This window comes from Bombina bombina, chromosome 4 (assembly GCF_027579735.1).
Source record: "Bombina bombina isolate aBomBom1 chromosome 4, aBomBom1.pri, whole genome shotgun sequence".
NCBI lineage: Eukaryota > Metazoa > Chordata > Amphibia > Anura > Bombinatoridae > Bombina > Bombina bombina.
Genome location: NC_069502.1, coordinates 597,353,030 through 597,375,575, shown reverse-complemented (window position 1 = coordinate 597,375,575; position 22,546 = coordinate 597,353,030). Strand labels below are relative to the sequence as shown.

The following is a 22,546-nucleotide window of genomic DNA, read 5'->3' as shown; positions in this document are numbered from 1 at the left end:
AGATTACCAGAACTTGCAATAAATTCAATAATTTAAGGTGATATGATTAAAGAGTAAGCAACATTTAACTTTCTGCTATTAAAGTAAGAGGTAGTAAAGACATTTTTCTAGTCATACTAAGCATTGGGAGAAGCACATAATTTAATTATTGTTTTATATATATATTAATGAGAACACAAATTCTGACTTCACCTGTCATGGTGTACTGTATAGCCCCTTGTGAGCACTTTATTTCTTTAAACACTGACTGTATACCATTGCTATCTTTGTTGTTTGCTAGCTGACATACTCACAGATGGTTATTTGATTCTTTATTGGAGTCATTAGTGTTGTAATGTTAATTCATGCATTGAACAGCTTGCCAGAGATCATTTAGTATTTGGTGAACAAAATTATCAGTACTGTCCTTATTAAGTTAAGAGTACAGCTACGAATTAAAAAAGAAAAAAAAAGAAAGAAAGAAAGAAAACACACTTTGCTACTTATTACCTGAATTCCAAAATAGATAGTTGACTTATAAACTAATGAGTTTTTTTCAATGGCAAGAGGGAAGTTACTATAGATATATTTAAAGGGACATATTAAACCATGTACAGAGAAGTGCATATGTAGAAAAGGCAATTTAACCATACATATGTATAATGTGTTAGGTAGGTAAAGTATATATGTAAAAAGCAAACAGACAAGAAGCTAGTCAATATAGCAATATCCGATACATTACTCATTTGTTTATTATAAACGATTAGTTATTGAATTCAGAAGTTGCAAAACTGTGTTAATTAGTGCTAGATTACAAGTAGAGTACATTTGATAATGCAGCATGCATTATCTTGTACTCACACCAATGCTAAGAATAGTGCACAATCTGGTGTTACAAGTGCATAGTAAAAAAAATGAACCAGAGAATCTTAACAAAGCTGACCTTTTTTTAGTGCATCCTATACTTTTAATGAATACTGCAGGGAGCACCATTAGCATTCATATTAAAAGTAGTGAGTTAAGATAAATAGCTCTGAAGAATGTTTTAGTGTAACATTAAAGGCTCCATTTATGAAACTTTAATATGAGCTTCGGAGCCCTTTTGGCTGCAGGTTTGCACAAGAGATCCTGCAGCTGAGAGTTAAAAAGCAGCAATAATCACACCACTGGTTCTTAAAACATTACACCTTTACTTCATAACACATTACATATTGTGGCATATGTCAAATTCCCCCAGACATTTCCGACCAGGCAGGGAGACAGACACCCCCTGCTTGCAGTTGATTGGCTGAGCATGAGCAGGTGGGGGGGGGGTTGCACACTTGCAATAGTGTGCAATGGTAAATGCGGGTATCAGATTGCTGCCCTCTAGATGCAATGCTGGGCAGATAGGGGCAAAGATGTACACCCAGTCTTTCTTAAATGTGGACCTAAGTTTTAACATTTGAAAATGTGCATAACAAATTATGATTTAATGGGTTATGGTTTATTGCAAAATGCCAGATTGGTTGAGTTCAAAGGTGAATATGTAGGTGTGTATTTGTGTGTATATATTTATACCTTTATGTGTGTATGTATACATGTGTATTAAACTTAATTTTTAATACAATACAATAATTTATATCTAATTGAAGATCTCCACTACTTGAGTAGAGGTTTCATGTACCCTTGGCTTAGCACTCAAGTGATAGCCAATATGAGGTTTTCAGTCAGCCCCATAGCTTGGGTGTGCTAAATGAGGGATTTAGCACACCCAAGCTATCTTCATAAATACATATGCAGTTAAAGGGATAGTATAGTCAAAATTAAACTTTAATGATTAAGATAGAGCATGCAATTTAAAGCAACTTTATAATTTACTCCTATTATCAATTCTTCTTCATTCTCTTGGTATATTTATTTTAAAAAGCTAGGAAGTAAGCTTATTAGCCGACCCATTTTTGGTTCAGCCCCTGGATAGTGCTTGCTGATTGGATGGCTACATTTAGACACCAATCAGAAAGAGCTACCCAGGTGCTGAACCAAAAATGGGCTTACATTCCAGCTTTTTTAAATAAAGATACCAAGAAAACAAAGAAAATTGGTAATAGGAGTAAATTAGAAAGTTGCTGATAATTGCATGCTCTATCTGAATCATGAAAGTTTAATTTTGACTATACTATCCCTTTAAGTGCAAGCTTTTTGGAGCATTCCCAATGCTTTATGCCATATCCAAAAAGAAAGAAGGAAACCTGCACTTTCTAGGTACAGGAATACAATGTATATTGTGATATTCAAAAACAAGCAAAGTTTTGGGGCACATTCCTCTTTATCAAGCTAAAACTACAAAGAGCAAACACCATATAAATGCCCACATTCAATAAAAATGGGCCAAAGTGGTGCTATCAGCATAAAAAAAAACATAAATTAAAGCCCTATTCCCCACATTCAAAACACAGATTAACCCACAATTAAAAACAACCTGAGGAGGGATTAGTTATACAATAGTGATAAAAGTTTCACAATATTCAAAGAATTTCACAATATTACATACATGTTGCACAATATTACATAAGTAGATCGTAAAGATTATTTCCTATGGTACAGAAAATATCACATATTTTAGATCAAGGGATCAAGAATTAAATGATCTGTTCATACCCATAGCAATTTACAAAATGTGACATCAAGTATGTCAATTAAGATACTGTATATGGTGATAGATAAGGCAGAGAAAAAGTCCAGGGTGCATGTTGGGTAGCGCTTGTGCTTGTGCGAAAACTTTTTACTTTCAACTTGTAATACGCACCCAACCCGGCACACGCAAAAAGTCTCCATCTAGCAAAGTTAACACACAAGTGTGAGTTCAAACTATCACTCCACTATAATCTAGCCCCTAATTGGGATATTGGAGTATGAAAGACATGGTTGATGCGGTGTCACCAGAATTTAAGGAATATATCAAAGTCATTTTGTATACAAACAGGAGGCACTGTACTACACACAATACTTTAAATAAAAGAAAAATCCCTGTATCTGATCCAGGAGAGTAATACAAGTCACAAGGGCAGCTCTTCTTTTTAAGGAGCGGGAAAACCAACATGTATCTACAAGGTAAAAAGAAAAGGGCACCTCATGGTGTAGATTAATCCCAAATGGCTGCAACTTGATAAAAGTACTAAAAACTTTAATAGAAACTGAAAATGTTCTATTAATATTTTTAGTACTTTTATCAAGTTGCAGCATACTGTTTGTGCAAAGTGGTTGTTGGATTTTTCCTGGTTGCCTGTGACCGGACATTGGAGACTCTTGTGTCTAAGGAGGAATTCCCCTGGAGGTTGTTGCCAAGAGCATTAGCCAGCTGGTGGCTGTGATAGCCTGCCTATTTGCACTATTCATTTATATAGTGCCATCTTACTTGTGAGTGACCAATTTATGATTTTTTTTATAAATCGTACAGTCTACACCATAAGGTGCCCTTCTGTTTTTACCTTTAAGGAATATATCACAGTGCAAAAAAGGGTAAAACCATTGCATATACGGAAGATACATTTGTATTAAATATTTTTAAATATTCTGTGGTGTAATACTTTTATTTATATGATTTACTCAAACTTAGAACCATTGAAAAACTAAGAGAATAGTTTTATTTCAGTTGTTAAACTACAGAATAACACTCAAAATGAAGTTCTGTTTCTCCAGTAACACATCTAATTGAAAGATTAACCTTGGCACCAAATTTGCTTCAGTCAATTTGTTTACAACATGTGTTTTAATTTCCAAGCAATCTTGTAGACTGGATAAATCTAGCAAACATGTTCAATGGAAAAACAGATAGTTCCCTAAGGCAACAAAATTTAAGAAATGATTAGCATATTGACAACAGCAATATCCAAATTCAATTTTTTTTTTAACTATTATAAAAAGGTTCCATATGTATAAATTGTACCCATCATTTTTACTATCAGAATAAAAATATGTAATGTTTATAGGTTCTGATTCAATCTGCAATGAAACAGGAGTTATATGAGCTGCCTTTGATAAGAATTATGCACTGTAGTTAATCTAATTTCTGTTCTCCTAAAATATTGTAATATTTGGAACGTCAGTATACACAACCTTTATAATAAATGATAGAACAACCTAAACTCATAAAAAAAAACATGGATACAATTTTACCCCTCATAGTTTTAATTTGAAATGAGCATTCACTATAATTTAGAAGAAGATGCTAAAACATTTGACAAAGGCATTTAAATATTTTATATGCCTGTTAAATTTCTCTCTGCATGATCCTTATTTCTAGAAGACTCATTAACTGACACAGAGAAAAAGCATTTCTTAATTAGTTATCCAGTGACCTTATCTATCCGGCATTTTTTTTAAAAATTGCTTTTATTGCAATATAATGGAACCAAAAATTAATAAATTGTAAACTCCTGAGGTTTCAAGGGTTAACCTTAAAATTAACGTATAATAATATTCTTTCAACTGCTTAGTAGGAATGTGAGGACCTACAGGGAGGGGTAAGCTCTATATACACTTTGATTTACGTAGTTGACATGCACATCCAGTACGAGGTCAACAGCAAAAATGATCATCAGACTATTGACAGCACATATAGAAGTGATTATCTGTAAAAAGATTCTCAACATTCTATAATCCATCTTTGGCCACCAATAATTCTGGAAATGTGTTATGTATTATCTATTATTATTATCTAGTCCTACTCTTTGCCTACACTATCTGTTTAATTTTTGCCATTGTCTTTTTCTTCCACAGAACTGAATACTTCACAAGATAGAGGATTGCTGGTATAGAAGTTCTCCCTGCAACTGAGAAAGTACAAAAGTTAGGTCATGTAAAAGAAGACAAAATATATGTAATATATTTTTTTGCAAGATAAAGCTCTTCACTGGATATAATTTTAGAATATGAATTGTGGTGGTCTGTTACTTAAATAAAAAATAATACAGGCATTTGATGCTGTCCTTTTTCAATGCTGCATTGGACCTCTTAGAACTGCTGTTGAACCTAGTGAAAGAGGTCTTATATACGGCTTAGGGCTTTCAAATCTTTATCCTATAATTGAATCAAAGTTGTTGCAACTGGGATTTTGTTTCTTTGTGCCAATGTTTTAAACTTTACTTCTATAATATGGTTCTAAAAGAAAGATGTTGGGGTCTAAATTATTTTTTTCAGTGGATGACACAACACAATAATACACTGTTAATGCCTTTGCATTTCAGCCTTTAAAAAATGATGACGTGTTTCCTTTTGGTCTCCAGGACAGAGACTGCAATGACTATTTTTATGGAAAGTATAACTGAGGAATCCTACAATAGCTATGAGTGGTAGTAATAATAATAATAATAATATTAATAATAATAATAATAATAATAATGAGCGAGATTACAAGTTGTGTGGTATAGCTGTAGCGTACACACCGCGCAAAATGGGGCCATACCACTATTTCTATACCGCAGCCATTATAAGTTACGAAAAAACTTTCTTTTGTTGTGCTTTATGATGCATTAGGCCCCATACTGCACCAAAAAAAGTTTCCACTTTGCATGCTTGTGTACATTTTCCCCTATAGGGATCAATGGAGAAAAATTGTTGTGAAATGGCGATTGCATTAACACCTTACCCATTGAAGTCTATGGAGAAAAGAAAGCTGTTTAAAAACCTTACACCCAAACATAAGCCCCTAGTCTAATAACACCTAAACCGCCAACCCCCCACATCGCCAAAACTAAATAAAGCTATTAACCCCTAAACCGCCATCCCCCCACATCGCCAACAATAAATAAAGTTATTAACCCCTAATCTGCTGACCCCCCACATCGCTTCTACTAAAATAAACCTATTAAACCTAAACAAAAAACCTAACATTACAAAAAATAACAAAATCTAAAATTAAACAAAATAACAAAACCTAACATTACACAAGATAACAAACATTAAAAAATTACGAAAAATAAAAAAATCTAAGATTACAGAAAATAATCAATGAAATTATCCAAAATAAAAAAAATTAAACCTAATCTAATACTCCTATAAAAACAAAAAAGCCACCCTAAAATAAAAATACCCCGTAACAGTAAACTATCAATAGCCCTTAAAAGGGCTTTTTGTAGGGCATTGCCCTAAGTTTAACAGCTTTTTTATATTAAAAAAATACAAATTACCCCTAAACAGTACAACCCCCCAAAATAAAAAAGACCTAACTATAAAAAAAACTAAGCTACCTATTGCCCCTAAAGGAGCATTTATATGGATATTGCCCACAAAAGGGCAATTAGCTCTTTTAGTGCCCATTGAAAAAATAAAAAGCCCTAATCCCTAACAAAAAAAACAACACCGGCGGTAAAGGTTTTCTTCCAGGCAGTGCAGAGCAGGATAAGCCAATAGGATTTAAGCAGCTCTCATCCTATTGGCTGATTTTCAGCCAATAGGAATGCAAGGTACCCCAATATAAAATGGGTACCTTGCATTCAATCATCAGTGTGCGGTGAATGTCAGCATGAAGAGGACCCTCCACAGCGCCTCTGCTACGCAACCCCTGGATAAAGATGGAAGATAGCTGAGCGACACCAGGATGAAGATTGAAGATGAAGCCGACTGGAAGAAGACCTTCACCATTAGACTGCAGGAATTCAGGAATATTATAGTATTTGCGAAGCGGGGATGGCGGTTTAGGAGTTTATATATAGTTTATGGGTGTTAGTGTACTTTGTAACATATTTGTTATAAGTTTTGTGAAACATTTTTATTATTCAAAATCCATAACTACTGGTCTTTGATAGCAGAATGTATTGTTGCAGTATAAGCTAAAACGATCACGTTAAAGCTGTAACACACGACTTGAAATAAAGGCAAGATAACCATTCCGCACTCAAAGGCCATTTTATTAGCATTAAAGCCACACCGCACAACTTGTAATCTCTCCCAATGTTTGAAGAGTGCCAGCATAGCATTAGAACAAACGTACATTATACTGTGGTGCAGTCTACAAAAAGGCAACTACAAAAATTATAAAAGAGTAGAGGAACCTGCCCATGACCTGACACCAAATGTAAGTCTTCTTTAAAAAGTGTATAGAGGAGATGTGTGCTCTTAAGCAATAAGCATACATGCTTGAGGAGGTAAGATGAGGGTTCTAAACTGTAAAACATTAGTTTGCTCATAAGCTTCCATTCTTAAAGAAATAAGGAAAGGGTTCTGAACTCCAAAACAATTGGCTGGGTTCATAGATGCTTACTTTTCTGTTGAGGGGTTTCTTTGCTCAGGTGAGATAATGTTTTAAATGTATTATGACTCACTTCACCTATCTTTTCTAGCCAATCATCAGTGGATGTTACTTCCATTAAAAGATATAGCTTTATTAATGGTCCAATACATGATATATCACACAACAAATGAGAAATGTTACAAATGTGTAAAAATAAAATTACAAACACAACACTTAGAACAAACGTACATTATACTGTGGTGCAGTCTACAAAAAGGCAACTACAAAAATTATAAAAGAGTAGAGGAACCTGCCCATGACCTGACACCAAATGTAAGTCTTCTTTAAAACGTGTATAGAGGAGATGTGTGCTCATAAGCAATAAGCATACATGCTTGAGGAGGTAAGATGAGGGTTCTAAACTGTAAAACATTAGTTTGCTCATAAGCTTCCATTCTTAAAGAAATAAGGAAAGGGTTCTGAACTCCAAAACAATTGGCTGGGTTCATAGATGCTTACTTTTCTGTTGAGGGGTTTCTTTGCTCAGGTGAGATAATGTTTTAAATGTATTATGACTCACTTCACCTATCTTTTCTAGCCAATCATCAGTGGATGTTACTTCCATTAAAAGATATAGCTTTATTAATGGTCCAATACATGATATATCACACAACAAATGAGAAATGTTACAAATGTGTAAAAATAAAATTACAAACACAACACTTAGAAAAACACTTTGAAAAACAGGTTTTTGAAATATGTGTAATTGTTAAATAATTAAGGGCTAGATTACAAGTGGCACTCTAATTGTTGCACAGGAACTGTATAAGATTTTGTGCGCAACAGAATTAGCGCTCATTTTACAAGTTGAAAGTAAATGTGATTGCGAGTAGACGTGCATTCAGATCCTTTGTTAGGATCTGAATGCGGAAGTAAGCTGTTTTCAGAGCTGGATTGATTCTGACGTAAGATCACCACGTTAAGATCTGTGCAAATTCACATCTTAACGTGGGGATCTTTTACAAGAATTAATCTGGCTCCATAAAGAGCCAAATAGCACTTCTGCATTCGGAACCTAACGAAGGATCCAAATGCTCAAGTCTAAGAGCAATCGCATTTAACGCATATTAAGTTAGCACGGCTAAAAACCTTGTGTAATGGGTAAAAAGGTATATAGTATATGACAAGGTGTTTGACTGCAAAGGGCTATATTGTATATAGACATACATATACCTGTCTAAATGTGTGTATATATATATATATATATATATATATATATATGTATATAATGTGTGTTCAAATTAATTTATATATTTATGTGTTTTACTGTGTATTTACTGTGCATATTTCATATTCCAATGTTCTTCATATACAGGAAAATGTTTTTTATTGTAAATATATATTCCTATATATATCTGTATATACCTAAACCTATATAGCTATTCCTATAGATATATAGATATAGATATCTATTTTACTTTAACATTATCAGATATATATAGAAATATATATTTAATAATAAAAATTCATTTTGTTCTATGTGAAGAACATAGAAATGTAAAATATGCTTAACACACTTCATATTTTGTGCTTTAGGGCTAACGTGGTCTCGGATTAGCGATTATAAAGAATTTGCAATCTTAAAGCACGTTTTTGAATTATTAAATATTAAAATGATTATACATACTGTAAATATATATATATATATATATATATATATATTATGGATTTTTAAAAAATATTTTACAGTATGTATAATATTTTTTATTAATTATTAATATGTCTAAAATTTAATATTTCAAGAACACGCTTTAGGATGATTAATTCTTCATGTGAACTAACCCAACACCAAATTAGACCTAAAGTGCAAATCGGGATGCTTGTTTTGTATATTTTATATTCCTATGTTCTTGTATTATATATATATATATATATATATATATATATATATATATATATGATAATGTAAAATAGATATCTATACATCTATAGGAATAGATATACAAGTATAGGTATATATATATATATATATATATATATATATATATATACTGTTTATAAAGAAATATGTACTTAAAATAGAAACAACATTGTTTTGTAAGTTAAAAAAAAATTTCAAGTAAAATATTCATAACTCCAATATGGTTAGCGTGCGAGCAAGTGTTATGTTCTTTCTTCTGCGCTCTCCATTAAAGTCTATGGAGAGAATAAGTTACTATGGTTGGTTATTATGGGTCAGGTTTTGCTTGCTTGTAAACTTTTTACATTCAGCTTGTAATTAGGGATGGGCGAATGTGTAAATTTCCGAATTCTAATGTTAGAATGAATGTTATTACCGAAATTCGAATTATAAATCCGATTGTTGATAAGAACGAATATTATTAAAAATTCTATAATTGAATGCTATTTACAGTTTTCGAATGTCACTTTCAAATTCGAATGTTTATAATTATATCAAATGTCCACATTCGAAATTTCGAATTTAACATTCTATTTAACAAATAGAATTCAAATATTGCATAATTTGAATATTACATTTAATGAAAGCATTAGAAATACTATTACAAATATAAATTTGAATTTTTCGAAACTAATATTTTCTAATGTAATCGTAAAATTTGAAGCCAAACATTCGAAAATCGAATGTTAGAATGTTATGTAAACATTCGAAATTCGATTCGAATGAACGAGTTAAAATTCATTTCATTTTTTGAATGTTGTGAAACATTCGCCCATCCCTACTTGTAATATGTACACTATCCGATGCGCTAATAAAGATTACTTCTAGTAAAGTTTACACTTGACCGGGAGCGCTGCATAGCGCTCCACTTGTAATAAAGCCCCAACTCTTAGATTTACATGTCTGTTTTGTTATGTTACCACTGTCTTCCTATTTAGAACTGTGTTTGTTTTGTCATTCTCATAGATGTGAAGGAAGCTCTCAGGGCCCGCACTAAAGGAGAAGGTCCTTTAATGCAGGCCCTTGGAGCCGCCACACTAAACCTCCTAATAATGGGTCCAGGGCTCTGTGAAGAAGAGGAGTGTGTTAGCATGGCTTTCCATCATGCTAAAGGTAAGTATTTAACCACTTAAAGGTACTTTAAAGAAAATGAAAGAATGCTGGCAAGTTTTTTCAGTGTTTTTTGGCTTCTTTAAATTTCCCCAAATATTCGTTATAAAAGACTTGAATGAAGCAAATTTTGTGGGCTGCACAAATCTATTAGCCACATGGAAAAGGAAACATATCTTTTGGATTGGGCTCATTCATGCATTGGAAATGACCTAAAAGCCACGTATATAATACCTGTTCCAAATTATGCTAAACCCCTTATCATCCTCATATCTCAAAAAAGCTACAGCAGGATTTTAACTCATATATAAGGCAGAATCTCTCCTTTGCATGGCTAAGTTTACTTTGTATAGGTCAATGAACATATCCTGCCATAGTTTATAAATAAGTGTACTGATATTTTATTTGTTGCCTAAACTTTCTCTTTGTTAAGTATTTATAATAGTATTTTCTGACATTATTTTCTATATAATACATAGAATATACATATTTTTTTCTGCAGTATGTATAATACTTTTTAATAATTATTATTAATATTTTTTAATATTTTATATGTAATATTTCAAAAACTTGCTTTGGGATTAGCAATACTTCATGTACGCTAATCAGACAAAGCGTTACGCATATGTTACATTCCTTTGTTTTTCACATACAAAATAATGTAACTTTTATTATTAAATATATATTTCTGTTTACAGGCATACCTCAGAGATATTGCGGGTTTGGTTCCAGTGCATATAAAAGTTATATTTACACTATACTGTAGTCTATTAAGTGTGCAATAGCATTATGTCTAAAAAAACAATGTACATACCTTAAATAAAAAATAAATAAATGCTAAAAAAAACATGTGTATATATATATATATATATATGAGAAAAATGGCTCCAACAGACTTGCTCAACACAGGGTTGCCACAAGCCTTTACTTTGTAAAAAAAGCAATATCTGTGAAGTGCAATAAAAATAGGTATGCCTGTATATCTGAAAATGTTAATGTAAAATAGATATCTATACCTATATTTCTATAGGAATAAATCTACATGTATAGGTATATACAGATATATATAGAAATATGTACTTACAATAAAAATAGCATTGTTCTCTAATTGAAGAACATAGGAATGTGAAATATTCATAACTCCTGTCAGATTAGTGCACGAGCGATAGATATTAGATTTTTTCTTCTGTGCTCTCCATTAACTTTTATGGGTAGAATATATGTTTATGATATCATAAAAATTGGAACTTAGCACGCGTAGGATTTCACTCACACCCACACTTTTTACTTTTAACTTGAACTGTGTACAAAAAGATTACTGCTAGCGATGTTTATGCATTAGGAGGATTGCTAAATAGTGCACCACTTGTAATCCAGCACAATAAGGGGCCCACTGTCTTCATGCACCTTAGTATTGGTTATTGCTATGACTCTATATGGATAATGAGAATACAATTGCAAAAAAAGTGGCAGCACTTTATTATTGCACTATTCTTTGTATAGCTATTTGTTAACCCATACAAAGCTGTTGTTTGAAAAGAGTCAGTCTGTGTGTTTGAAAAGAGTAAGAAGTGATATTTTATGGTTGAGAAGGTTGAGTGATTTTGCAGCTGGCAAGATACTGGCAAGTGGTTAAGTGAATTGTGTGTAGCTGACATAGGGTTGATAGCTTTCTGTATACATTTTTCCAATGGTTACAGTTAGAAATCGAGTAAGCCTTTGAGTGAGATAAATCTATGTTTTATGTCCAAGATTAAAGCCTCTACTCTTCTATACATTCTGATATTGAATATTTGTAACTTGCATTAATTTATTATCAGAAAAACACTCACAGGTGTAAATAGGGGTGCTATTACTATAGTGGAAAATATATAGACCAATAATATGCAATAGCAAATATAATTCTAGTATGCACTAATACCGTTTATATAAGAATCACAATGGTCAATATTGTAATTAAAGGTACATATATAAAGTGCTATACATGTAAAATCAAACATATAAAAGTCCAATGTGTCCACTACTGTTTCATCAGTCATCAGCCTGATGTAACAGTAGTAATACTGAGAAATGCGTTGCTGTGCATCTTGGTGTTTAATAAAACACTTGTTTCTATTCAACTTGCTACTTTTTTTTACTTTATTGAGTGACCTATTTCCACCACTGGTTGGTTTGTAGCAGTAGGGAGGCTTTCCAATCTTCCCTGTTACTGCGAGTGAAGAGGCACCACCAAACTTTGTTTTTCCTGCACTGAGAGTAGAGAGTTTTACCGGACAACTCTAAAGATCCGGTCTGCCCAGTTTGCACTAAATAACAGTGCTACACCAAATGTGAGTGTATATTATCTAGCATATGATTGTATGGTATATCCTGCAGAATTACACTATGTGGCACCGTCTACATTTCTTTCATGTAATTAGCAAGAGTCCATGAGCTAGTGACGTATGGGATATACATTCCTACCAGGAGGGGCAAAGTTTCCCAAACCTCAAAATGCCTACAAATACACCCCTCACCACACCCACAAATCAGTTTTACAAACTTTGCCTCCTATGGAGGTGGTGAAGTAAGTTTGTGCTAGATTCTACGTTGATATGCGCTCCGCAGCAGGTTGAAGCCCGGTTTTCCTCTCAGCGTGCAGTGAATGTCAGAGGGATGTGAGGAGAGTATTGCCTATTTGAATTCAATGATCTCCTTCTACGGGGTCTATTTCATAGGTTCTCTGTTATTGGTCGTAGAGATTCATCTCTTACCTCCCTTTTCAGATTGACGATATACTCTTATATATACCATTACCTCTACTGATTTTCATTTCAGTACTGGTTTGGCTTTCTACAACTTGTAGATGAGTGTCCTGGGATAAGTAAGTCTTATTTTCTGTGACACTCTAAGCTATGGTTGGGCACTTTTTTATAAAGTTCTAAATATATGTATTCAAACATTTATTTGCCTTGACTCAGGATGTTCAACGTTCCTTATTTCAGACAGTCAGTTTCATATTTGGGATAATGCATATGAATAAATCAATTTTTTCTTACCTTAAAATTTGACTTCTTTCCCTGTGGGCTGTTAGGCTCATGGGGGCTGAAAATGCTTCATTTTATTGCGTCATTCTTGGCGCAGACTTTTTTGGCGCAAAATTTTTTTCTGTTTCCGGCGTTTTGCACCAAAAGTGTCGGCGTTCCGGATGTGGCGTCATTTTTGGCGCCAAAAGCATTTAGGCGCCAAATAATGTGGGAGTCTTTTTTGGCGCTAAAAAAATATGGGAGTCACTATTGTCTCCACATTATTTAAGTCTCATTATTTATTGCTTCTGGTTGCTAGAAGCATGTTCACTGGCATTTTTTCCCATTCCTGAAACTGTCATTTAAGGAATTTGATCAATTTTGCTTTATATGTTGTTTTTTCTATTACATATTGCAAGATGTCCCACGTTAACACTGAGTCAGAAGATACTTCTGGAAAATCGCTGCCTGGTGCTGGATCTACCAAAGCTAAGTGTATCTGCTGTAAACTTATGGTATCTGTTCCTCCAGCTGTTGTTTGTACTGATTGTCATGACAAACTTGTTAATGCAGATAATATTTCCTTTAGTACTGTTACATTACCTGTTGCTGTTCCGTCAACATCTAATGCTCAGAGTGTTCCTGATAACATAAGAGATTTTGTTTCTAAATCCATTAAGAAGGCTATGTCTGTTATTCCTCCTTCTAGTAAACGTAAAAAGTCTTTTAAAACTTCTCATTTTTCAGATGAATTTTTAAATGAACATCATCATTCTGATTCTGATAATGGTTCTTCTGGTTCAGAGGATTCTGTCTCAGAGGTTGATGCTGATAAATCTTCATATTTATTTAAAATGGAATTTATTCGTTCTTTACTTAAAGAAGTCCTAATTGCATTAGAAATAGAGGATTCTAGTCCTCTTGATACTAAATCTAAACGTTTAGATAAGGTTTTTAAATCTCCTGTAGTTATTCCAGAAGTTTTTCCTGTCCCTGATGCTATTTCTGAAGTAATTTCCAGGGAATGGAATAATTTGGGTAATTCATTTACTCCTTCTAAACTTTTTTAAGCAATTATATCCTGTGCCATCTGACAGATTAGAGTTTTGGGACAAAATCCCTAAGGTTGATGGGGCTGTCTCTACTCTTGCTAAGCGTACTACTATTCCTACGGCAGATGGTACTTCCTTTAAGGATCCTTTAGATAGGAAAATTGAATCCTTTCTAAGAAAAGCTTACTTGTGTTCAGGTAATCTTCTTAGACCTGCTATATCTTTAGCGGATGTTGCTGCAGCTTCAACTTTTTGGTTAGAAGCTTTAGCGCAACAAGTAACAGATCATAATTCTCATAGCATTATTAATCTTCTTCAACATGCTAATAATTTTATTTGTGATGCCATCTTTGATATCATTAGAGTTGATGTCAGGTATATGTCTCTAGCTATTTTAGCTAGAAGAGCTTTATGGCTTAAAACTTGGAATGCTGATATGTCTTCTAAGTCTACTCTGCTTTCCCTTTCTTTCCAGGGTAATAAATTATTTGGGTCTCAGTTGGATTCTATTATCTCAACTGTTACTGGAGGAAAAGGAACTTTTTTACCACAGGATAAAAAATCTAAAGGTAAATTTAGGTCTAATAATCGTTTTCGTTCCTTTCGTCACAACAAGGAACAAAAGCCTGATCCTTCATCCTCAGGAGCGGTATCAGTTTGGAAACCATCTCCAGTCTGGAATAAATCCAAGCCTTTTAGAAAACCAAAGCCAGCTCCTAAGTCCACATGAATGTGCGGCCCTCATTCCAGCTCAGCTGGTAGGGGGCAGATTACGTTTTTTCAAAGAAATTTGGATCAATTCCGTTCACAATCTTTGGATTCAGAACATTGTTTCAGAAGGGTACAGAATTGGCTTCAAGATAAGGCCTCCTGCAAAGAGATTTTTTCTTTTCCGTGTCCCAGTAAACCCAGCGAAGGCTCAAGCAAATTGTGTTTCAGATCTAGAGTTGGCTGGAGTAATTATGCCAGTTCCAGTTCTGGAACAGGGGCTGGGGTTTTATTCAAATCTCTTCATTGTACCAAAGAAGGAGAATTCCTTCAGACCAGTTCTGGATCTAAAAATATTGATTCGTTATGTAAGGATACCAACATTCAAAATGGTAACTGTAAGGACTATCCTGCCTTTTGTTCAGCAAGGGCATTATATGTCTACAATAGATTTACAGGATGCATATCTGCATATTCCGATTCATCCAGATCACTATCAGTTTCTGAGATTCTCTTTCCTAGACAAGCATTACCAGTTTGAAGCTCTACCGTTTGGCCTAGCAACAGCTCCAAGAATTTTTACAAAGGTTCTCGGTGCCCTTCTGTCTGTAATCAGAGAACAGGGTATTGTGGTATTTCCTTATTTGGATGATATCTTGGTACTTGTTCAGCCTTCACATTTAGCAGAATCTCATACGAATCGACTTGTGTTGTTTCTTCAAGATCATGGTTGGAGGATCAATTTACCAAAAAGTTCATTGATTCCTCAGACAAGGGTAACCTTTTTTAGGTTTCCAGATAGATTCAGTGTCCATGACTCTGTCTTTGACAGACAAGAGACGTCTAAAATTGATATCAGCTTGTCGAAACCTTCAGTCACAATCATTCCCTTCGGTAGCCTTATGCATGGAAATTCTAGGTCTTATGACTGCTGCATCGGGCGCGATCCCCTTTGCTCGTTTTCACATGCGACCTCTTCAGCTCTGTATGCTGAACCAGTGGTTCAGGGATTACACAAAGATATCTCAATTAATATATTTAAAACCGATTGTACGTCACTCTCTGACGTGGTGGACAGATCACCATTGTTTAGTTCAGGGGGCTTCTTTTGTTCTTCCGACCTGGACTGTAATTTCAACAGATGCAAGTCTGACAGGTTGGGGAGCTGTGTGGGTCTCTGACAGCACAAGGGGTTTGGGAATCTCAGGAGGTGAGATTACCGATCAATATTTTGGAACTCCGTGCAATTTTCAGAGCTCTTCAGTCATGGCCTCTTCTAAAGAGAGAATCGTTCATTTGTTTTCAGACAGACAATGTCACAACTGTGGCATACATCAATCATCAAGGAGGGACTCACAGTCCTTTGGCTATGAAAGAAGTATCTCGAATTCTGGTATGGGCAGAATCCAGCTCCTGTCTAGTTTCTGCGGTTCATATCCCAGGTATAGACAATTGGGAAGCGGATTATCTCAGTCGCCAAACATTACATCCGGGCGAATGGTCTCTTCACTCAGAGGTATTTCTTCAGATTGTTCAAATTTGGGGACTTCCAGAAATAGATCTGATGGCCTCTCATCTAAACAAGAAACTTCCCAGGTATCTGTCCAGATCCAGGGATCCTCAAGCGGAAGCAGTGGATGCATTGTCACTTCCTTGGAAGTATCATCCTGCCTATATCTTTCCGCCTCTAGTTCTTCTTCCAAGAGTAATCTCCAAGATTCTGAAGGAATGCTAGTTTGTTCTGCTGGTAGCTCCAGCATGGCCTCACAGGTTTTGGTATGCGGATCTTGTCCGGATGGCCTCTTGACAACCGTGGACTCTTCCGTTAAGACCAGAACATCTGTCGCAAGGTCCTTTTTTCCATCAGGATCTCAAATCCTTAAATTTAAAGGTGTGGAGATTGAACGCTTGATTCTTAGTCAAAGAGGTTTCTCTGACTCTGTGATTAATACTATGTTACAGGCTCATAAATCCGTATCTAGGGAGATATATTATAGAGTCTGGAAGACTTATATTTCTTGGTGTCTTTCTCATCATTTTTCCTGGCATTCTTTTAGAATTCCGAGAATTTTACAGTTTCTTCAGGATGGTTTGGATAAAGGTTCGTCTGCAAGTTCCTTGAAAGGACAAATCTCTGCTCTTTCTGTTCTTTTTCACAGAAAGATTGCTAATCTTCCTGATATTCATTGTTTTGTACAAGCTTTGGTTCGTATAAAACCTGTCATTAAGTCAATTTTTCCTCCTTGGAGTTTGAATTTGGTTCTGGGGGCTCTTCAAGCTCCTCCGTTTGAACCTATGCATTCATTGGACATTAAATTATTTTCTTGGAAAGTTTTGTCCCTTTTGGCCATCTCTTCTGCCAGAAGAGTTTCTGAATTATCTGCTCTTTCTTGTGAGTCTCCATTTCTGATTTTTCACCAGGATAAGGCGGTGTTGCGAACTTCTTTTAAATTTTTACCTAAGGTTGTGAATTCTAACAACATTAGTAGAGAAATTGTGGTTCCTTCATTATGTCCTAATCCTAAGAATTCTAAGGAGAAATCATTGCATTCTTTGGATGTAGTTAGAGCTTTGAAATATTATGTTGAAGCTACTAAGAATTTCAGAAAGACTTCTAGTCTATTTGTTATCTTTTCCGGTTCTAGGAAAGGTCAGAAGGCCTCTGCCATTTCTTTGGCATCTTGGTTGAAATCTTTAATTCATCATGCTTATGTCGAGTCGGGTAAAACTCTGCCTCAAAGGATTACAGCTCATTCTACTAGGTCAGTTTCTACTTCCTGGGCGTTTAGGAATGAAGCTTCGGTTGATCAGATTTGCAAAGCAGCAACTTGGTCTTCTTTGCATACTTTTACTAAATTCTACCATTTTGATGTGTTTTCTTCTTCTGAAACTGTTTTTGGTAGAAAAGTACTTCAGGCAGCTGTTTCAGTTTGAATCTTCTGCTTATATTTTCATTTTTTTTCTTTATAAGATTTAAACTTTATTTTTGGGTGTGGATTTTTTTTCAGCGGAATTGGCTGTCTTTATTTTATCCCTCCCTCTCTAGTGACTCTTGCGTGGAAGATCCACATCTTGGGTAGTCATTATCCCATACGTCACTAGCTCATGGACTCTTGCTAATTACATGAAATAAAACATAATTTATGTAAGAACTTACCTGATAAATTCATTTCTTTCATATTAGCAAGAGTCCATGAGGCCCACCCTTTTTTGTGGTGGTTATGATTTTTTTGTATAAAGCACAATTATTCCAATTCCTTATATTTATGCTTCACACTTTTTTCTTATCACCCCACATCTTGGCTATTCGTTAAACTGATTTGTGGGTGTGGTGAGGGGTGTATTTGTAGGCATTTTGAGGTTTGGGAAACTTTGCCCCTCCTGGTAGGAATGTATATCCCATACGTCACTAGCTCATGGACTCTTGCTAATATGAAAGAAATGAATTTATCAGGTAAGTTCTTACATAAATTATGTTTTTTTCTAATTTATTATCATCATTGATGAAAAATCAAAATGAACAAAAAAGATTTATTTTGTTTAATGATTTTAAAATAATAAACATCATTCCAAAAACAGGCTAAACATAAGCCAGAGTATCAATAGAAACAATAAATAGCCTTATGGATCAAAAATAATATACACAAAAAAATAACATAAAATGATATAAATGTTATTGCGTTATTTAAAAAATGTCTGCCAAAGCATGGCCTATGTTAATGATACTTTTTTAAAAGGATTGTTGTTCCATTATACATATTCATCATCGATTTAATTTCACAATATCTTTAAGAACCACTTATAAATTACCTAAGTAAGCATTCTGGACGAAGCAAGTATTCACACAATACCATTTATCATTACCGCAAGTAACATATAGTAGTAATCCCTATTACTTAACATTGCATTAATATTTATGTGTTTTAAATGTTATAAAAAATGGATAAAATTAATCAAATGCAAAAGTATAATAATCAGTTTAACAAAAGAAATATGCAGGAAATTTTCTTTTAATGATTTACTTGAATCAACTCTTAAGAACACTCCAGGGTATGTTCATTAGCAGTTCATTGTATTGTTAATAGTTTAAATTCATTTTTAATATCTCAGGCTGAAGCAAACTATAAACAAGTGCAACATCAAATGAAAATCCCCCTAAGATTGCTCTTCAATATTTTATGTTAATCTTTTAGTCCATAGGTTGAACATTTTCAAGTACCTTTTCAAGGCCCTCTTCCTTGAGACTGATGACATCTAAATCAAAATCTGTCCGTAAGCCATTGGTTTTGTTGAAAGTTATCCTGCCTGTAAGGCCTTCCCAGTGAGCCTAAAGTAGAAAAGTGAATTTGCATAAGTAAGGCACATAAAAGAGAACATATTAATGACTTCCAAAATAGAAACATAAAATATTCATTATTTTTAAATAATTAACCTTGTGGCTGCTTTTGTTTTGTCAGTGCATGTGTTTGCAAGATTTCCTACATATTTTTATATTGTAATTTGTGCATATTTTAAGAGTATTCAAAAAACATTGACCACCATTTTAAATATTTAAAGTCTATTCTGGGAAATGTGATTGTTTTTTTTAATTATTTTTAATTGGCTTTCCATAAGAAAAAACTGTCATTCAAATTAGTTAAAGGACTGTTAAATACCATAGAATTACATAATCAACTAATGATTAATAAAAGACAATGGAAAATAAATCTTAATTTCAAATGTGTAGTATTTTTTTTGACAAATTTATTCAGTTTTACTTCCCTTCTGCATCATGTGACAGCCATCAACCAATCACAAAATGCATACATGTATAAACTGTGAATTCTTGCACAGGCTTAGTAGGATGTGTGCATGTAAAAAGAATGGGCACAGTGAATTGGAAAGTTGTTTACAACTATGTGCTCTATTTGAATCATGAAAGTTTAATATTGACTTTAGTGTTGCTTTAAAGGGAACAATAACGTTAAAACGAAACTTTCGTGATTCAGACAGAGCCTGCAGTTTTAAACAACTTTATTGTTTAACAATTTACATATGTTAGCAAATGTGCACACCTAGGAAGACTCATGAACAAGCTGGTGAGTGTTGCCTGCACACTTATGACTTTTGTAATTGGTTCACCAGATCTATTACAGAAAGGTTGATTGATTCGTATAATAAACTTCCACAAGGGGTGGTAATGACAAAACACTGTGGGGAACTTTAAAAAATGCCTTGGATAAGCATAAGGCTAACTAGATAAGTTTATGCTTTTAGGAAATATCGGGCAGAGTTGCTGGACCTATGGTTCTTATCTGTCATTAAAATGTATGTTTCTATGTTTCTAAAATCCCAGCAATGCATTGCTGCCCCTAAGCCAACTCTTCAACAATGGATACCAAGAGAATGTAGCATTTTTAATAATAAAAAAATGATTAAAATTGCATGCTCTATTTGAAACAAAAGTTTAATTTTGACTTAATGGTCCCTTTAAGAAAATAGACATGTCTATTTTCTTCCCTCTGGGAGCAAGGCTGAATGGCTGACTTAAGATAATACTTGTCTTGAAGAAGGCACAATCAAGAGCCTAAACGTTGACTATGAGTATTTAAAGGGACACTGAACCCAAAATTTTTCTTTCATGATTCAGATAGAGCATGCAATTTTAAGCAACTTTCTAATTTACTCCTATTATCAATGTTTCTTCGTTCTCTTGCTATCTTTATATAAAAAAGAAGGCATCTAAGCTTTTTTCTTGATTTAGCACTCTGGACAGCAGTTTTTGATTGGTGGATGAATTTATCCACCAATCAGCAAGGACAATCTAGGTTGTTCACCAAAAATGGGCCGGCATCTAAACTTACATTCTTGCATTTAAAATAAAGATACCAAGAGAATAAGGAACATTTGATAATAGGAGTAAATTACAAAGTTGCGTAAAATTCCATGTTCTATCTGAATCACAAAAGAAAAAAATTGTGTACAGTGTCCCTTTAAACATAAACTCTGATGTATTTAGAATAAATATAAGCAGTTGTTGAAACAAAAATCCTGAGAGTGCCCTTCATTACAACAAATACATATACAAGTTCTTTTGAGGATTGCACCCAGGTCGTGTTACACCACAAAGGTTGGAGTGCAGGGCCACCAGCTAAATTATATATTGTCCCTATGCATAGTTTTATGTATTGATAATACTTTCTATGTTCCTGCATGTATCATTTTGATATGCTGGGTGTGATCCTTGCTATGTGGGTTTGTCACCTTGATACCTTAGAGTATAGAGGTGTCACTCACGCTCTTAGATTTGTAGTATTATGTCTAAAGAGCCCCTGTAATTATGTTCTCCTTATTACACTTAGGTAATTTTCTTTTGGGTGTTTATGTGTTGTCATATTGGCTAGTTGATGCCCCTGTCAGTACTCGCCGTTTGTAGTACCGCCCACATTTTACGTGTCTGCTTGCTTCACATAGCTATGCGCTATGATCATTGGCTATTTGGTCTACACATGACACGCTTGAGGTGGAGTCGGCCCGGCCCGTTCTTCTAGGTGATGCAACTTGGCTCGGCAGCTGTTTGCGGTTGCTCATTACATGTGAGTGTGTACCGCTTGGGTGTCCTGATTGGCTGTGACTTAAGGGAGGTGGGTATTTAGAGGTGGAGGGTAGCAGTATGTGTTATGTCCATCCTGGCTTGTGTTTACCATTGACAAAAGCCCATGTGAGGGCTGAAACGTTTGGTTGTTTATATATTAAATGGATTACAAACTTCTGCTGTGCCTGCTGTGTGAAGTTTTTGCTTGATACGGCACCCCTCCGTTTGGATCCTTCACCACTAGCTGCTATACTGTATATATATATATATATATATATATATATATATATATATTGACAAAACAGATCAGCACATCACCAACACTTTAACCACTCAGTGCACGGCCAGAAGGTAAATACAATAATGTGTATTACATAAGGACAAGACCTGGTGATGATCCTGCAGTCCCTCGCAAAGAAGCCAGCACACGAGATTTAGAACAAACACACCTTCCTTTAATGCAAAAGTAGCATAACGTTTCAGCTCCCACTGGAGCTTTGATCACATGCAGCAGTTCATAAGAATAAGTCAGGCATAAAACAACACACGCAAGCAAACCCTTAAATACCCCACCCACCAATCAAAATGCAACACAGAAAACCGCCAAATGCAAAGATAATCAAATCAGCTGTGTATCACAAATGTCGGACATGGACCGCAAGCAGCAATGCGTGTCCATGGAAACTCAATAGCATATATCTCGCAACTGCGCATGCGTAAATGACGTAATAGCGCATGCGTGCTCAGTGTCGTCATGGCGTCCTAAGCTGGGTTGTCATGGATACCATAAACAAATGGTCAGCGGAAAAACACTGCAGTAACAAAGGTAATATATAACCATCATCTACACCAAAAAATAGGCATCAAATAACACTGAGCATTGCCCACTATTATATACACATAAAATCTATCAAAGACATTACTGTACGCCAACAGGCATATATC

The 22,546-nt window shown here is 34.5% G+C and overlaps 1 protein-coding gene across 1 annotated transcript in view; it reads right to left on the bottom strand.

Moving 5' to 3' along the window:
• GRIK2 (glutamate ionotropic receptor kainate type subunit 2) overlaps window positions 1-22,546 on the bottom strand; it is a 1,179,562-nt gene that overhangs the window by 459,025 nt on the left and 697,991 nt on the right. The window contains exon 8 of the mRNA XM_053710578.1: window positions 19,247-19,354. Within this exon, the coding sequence (XP_053566553.1) occupies window positions 19,247-19,354 (108 nt within the window). The remainder of the gene's footprint in view (window positions 1-19,246; window positions 19,355-22,546) is intronic.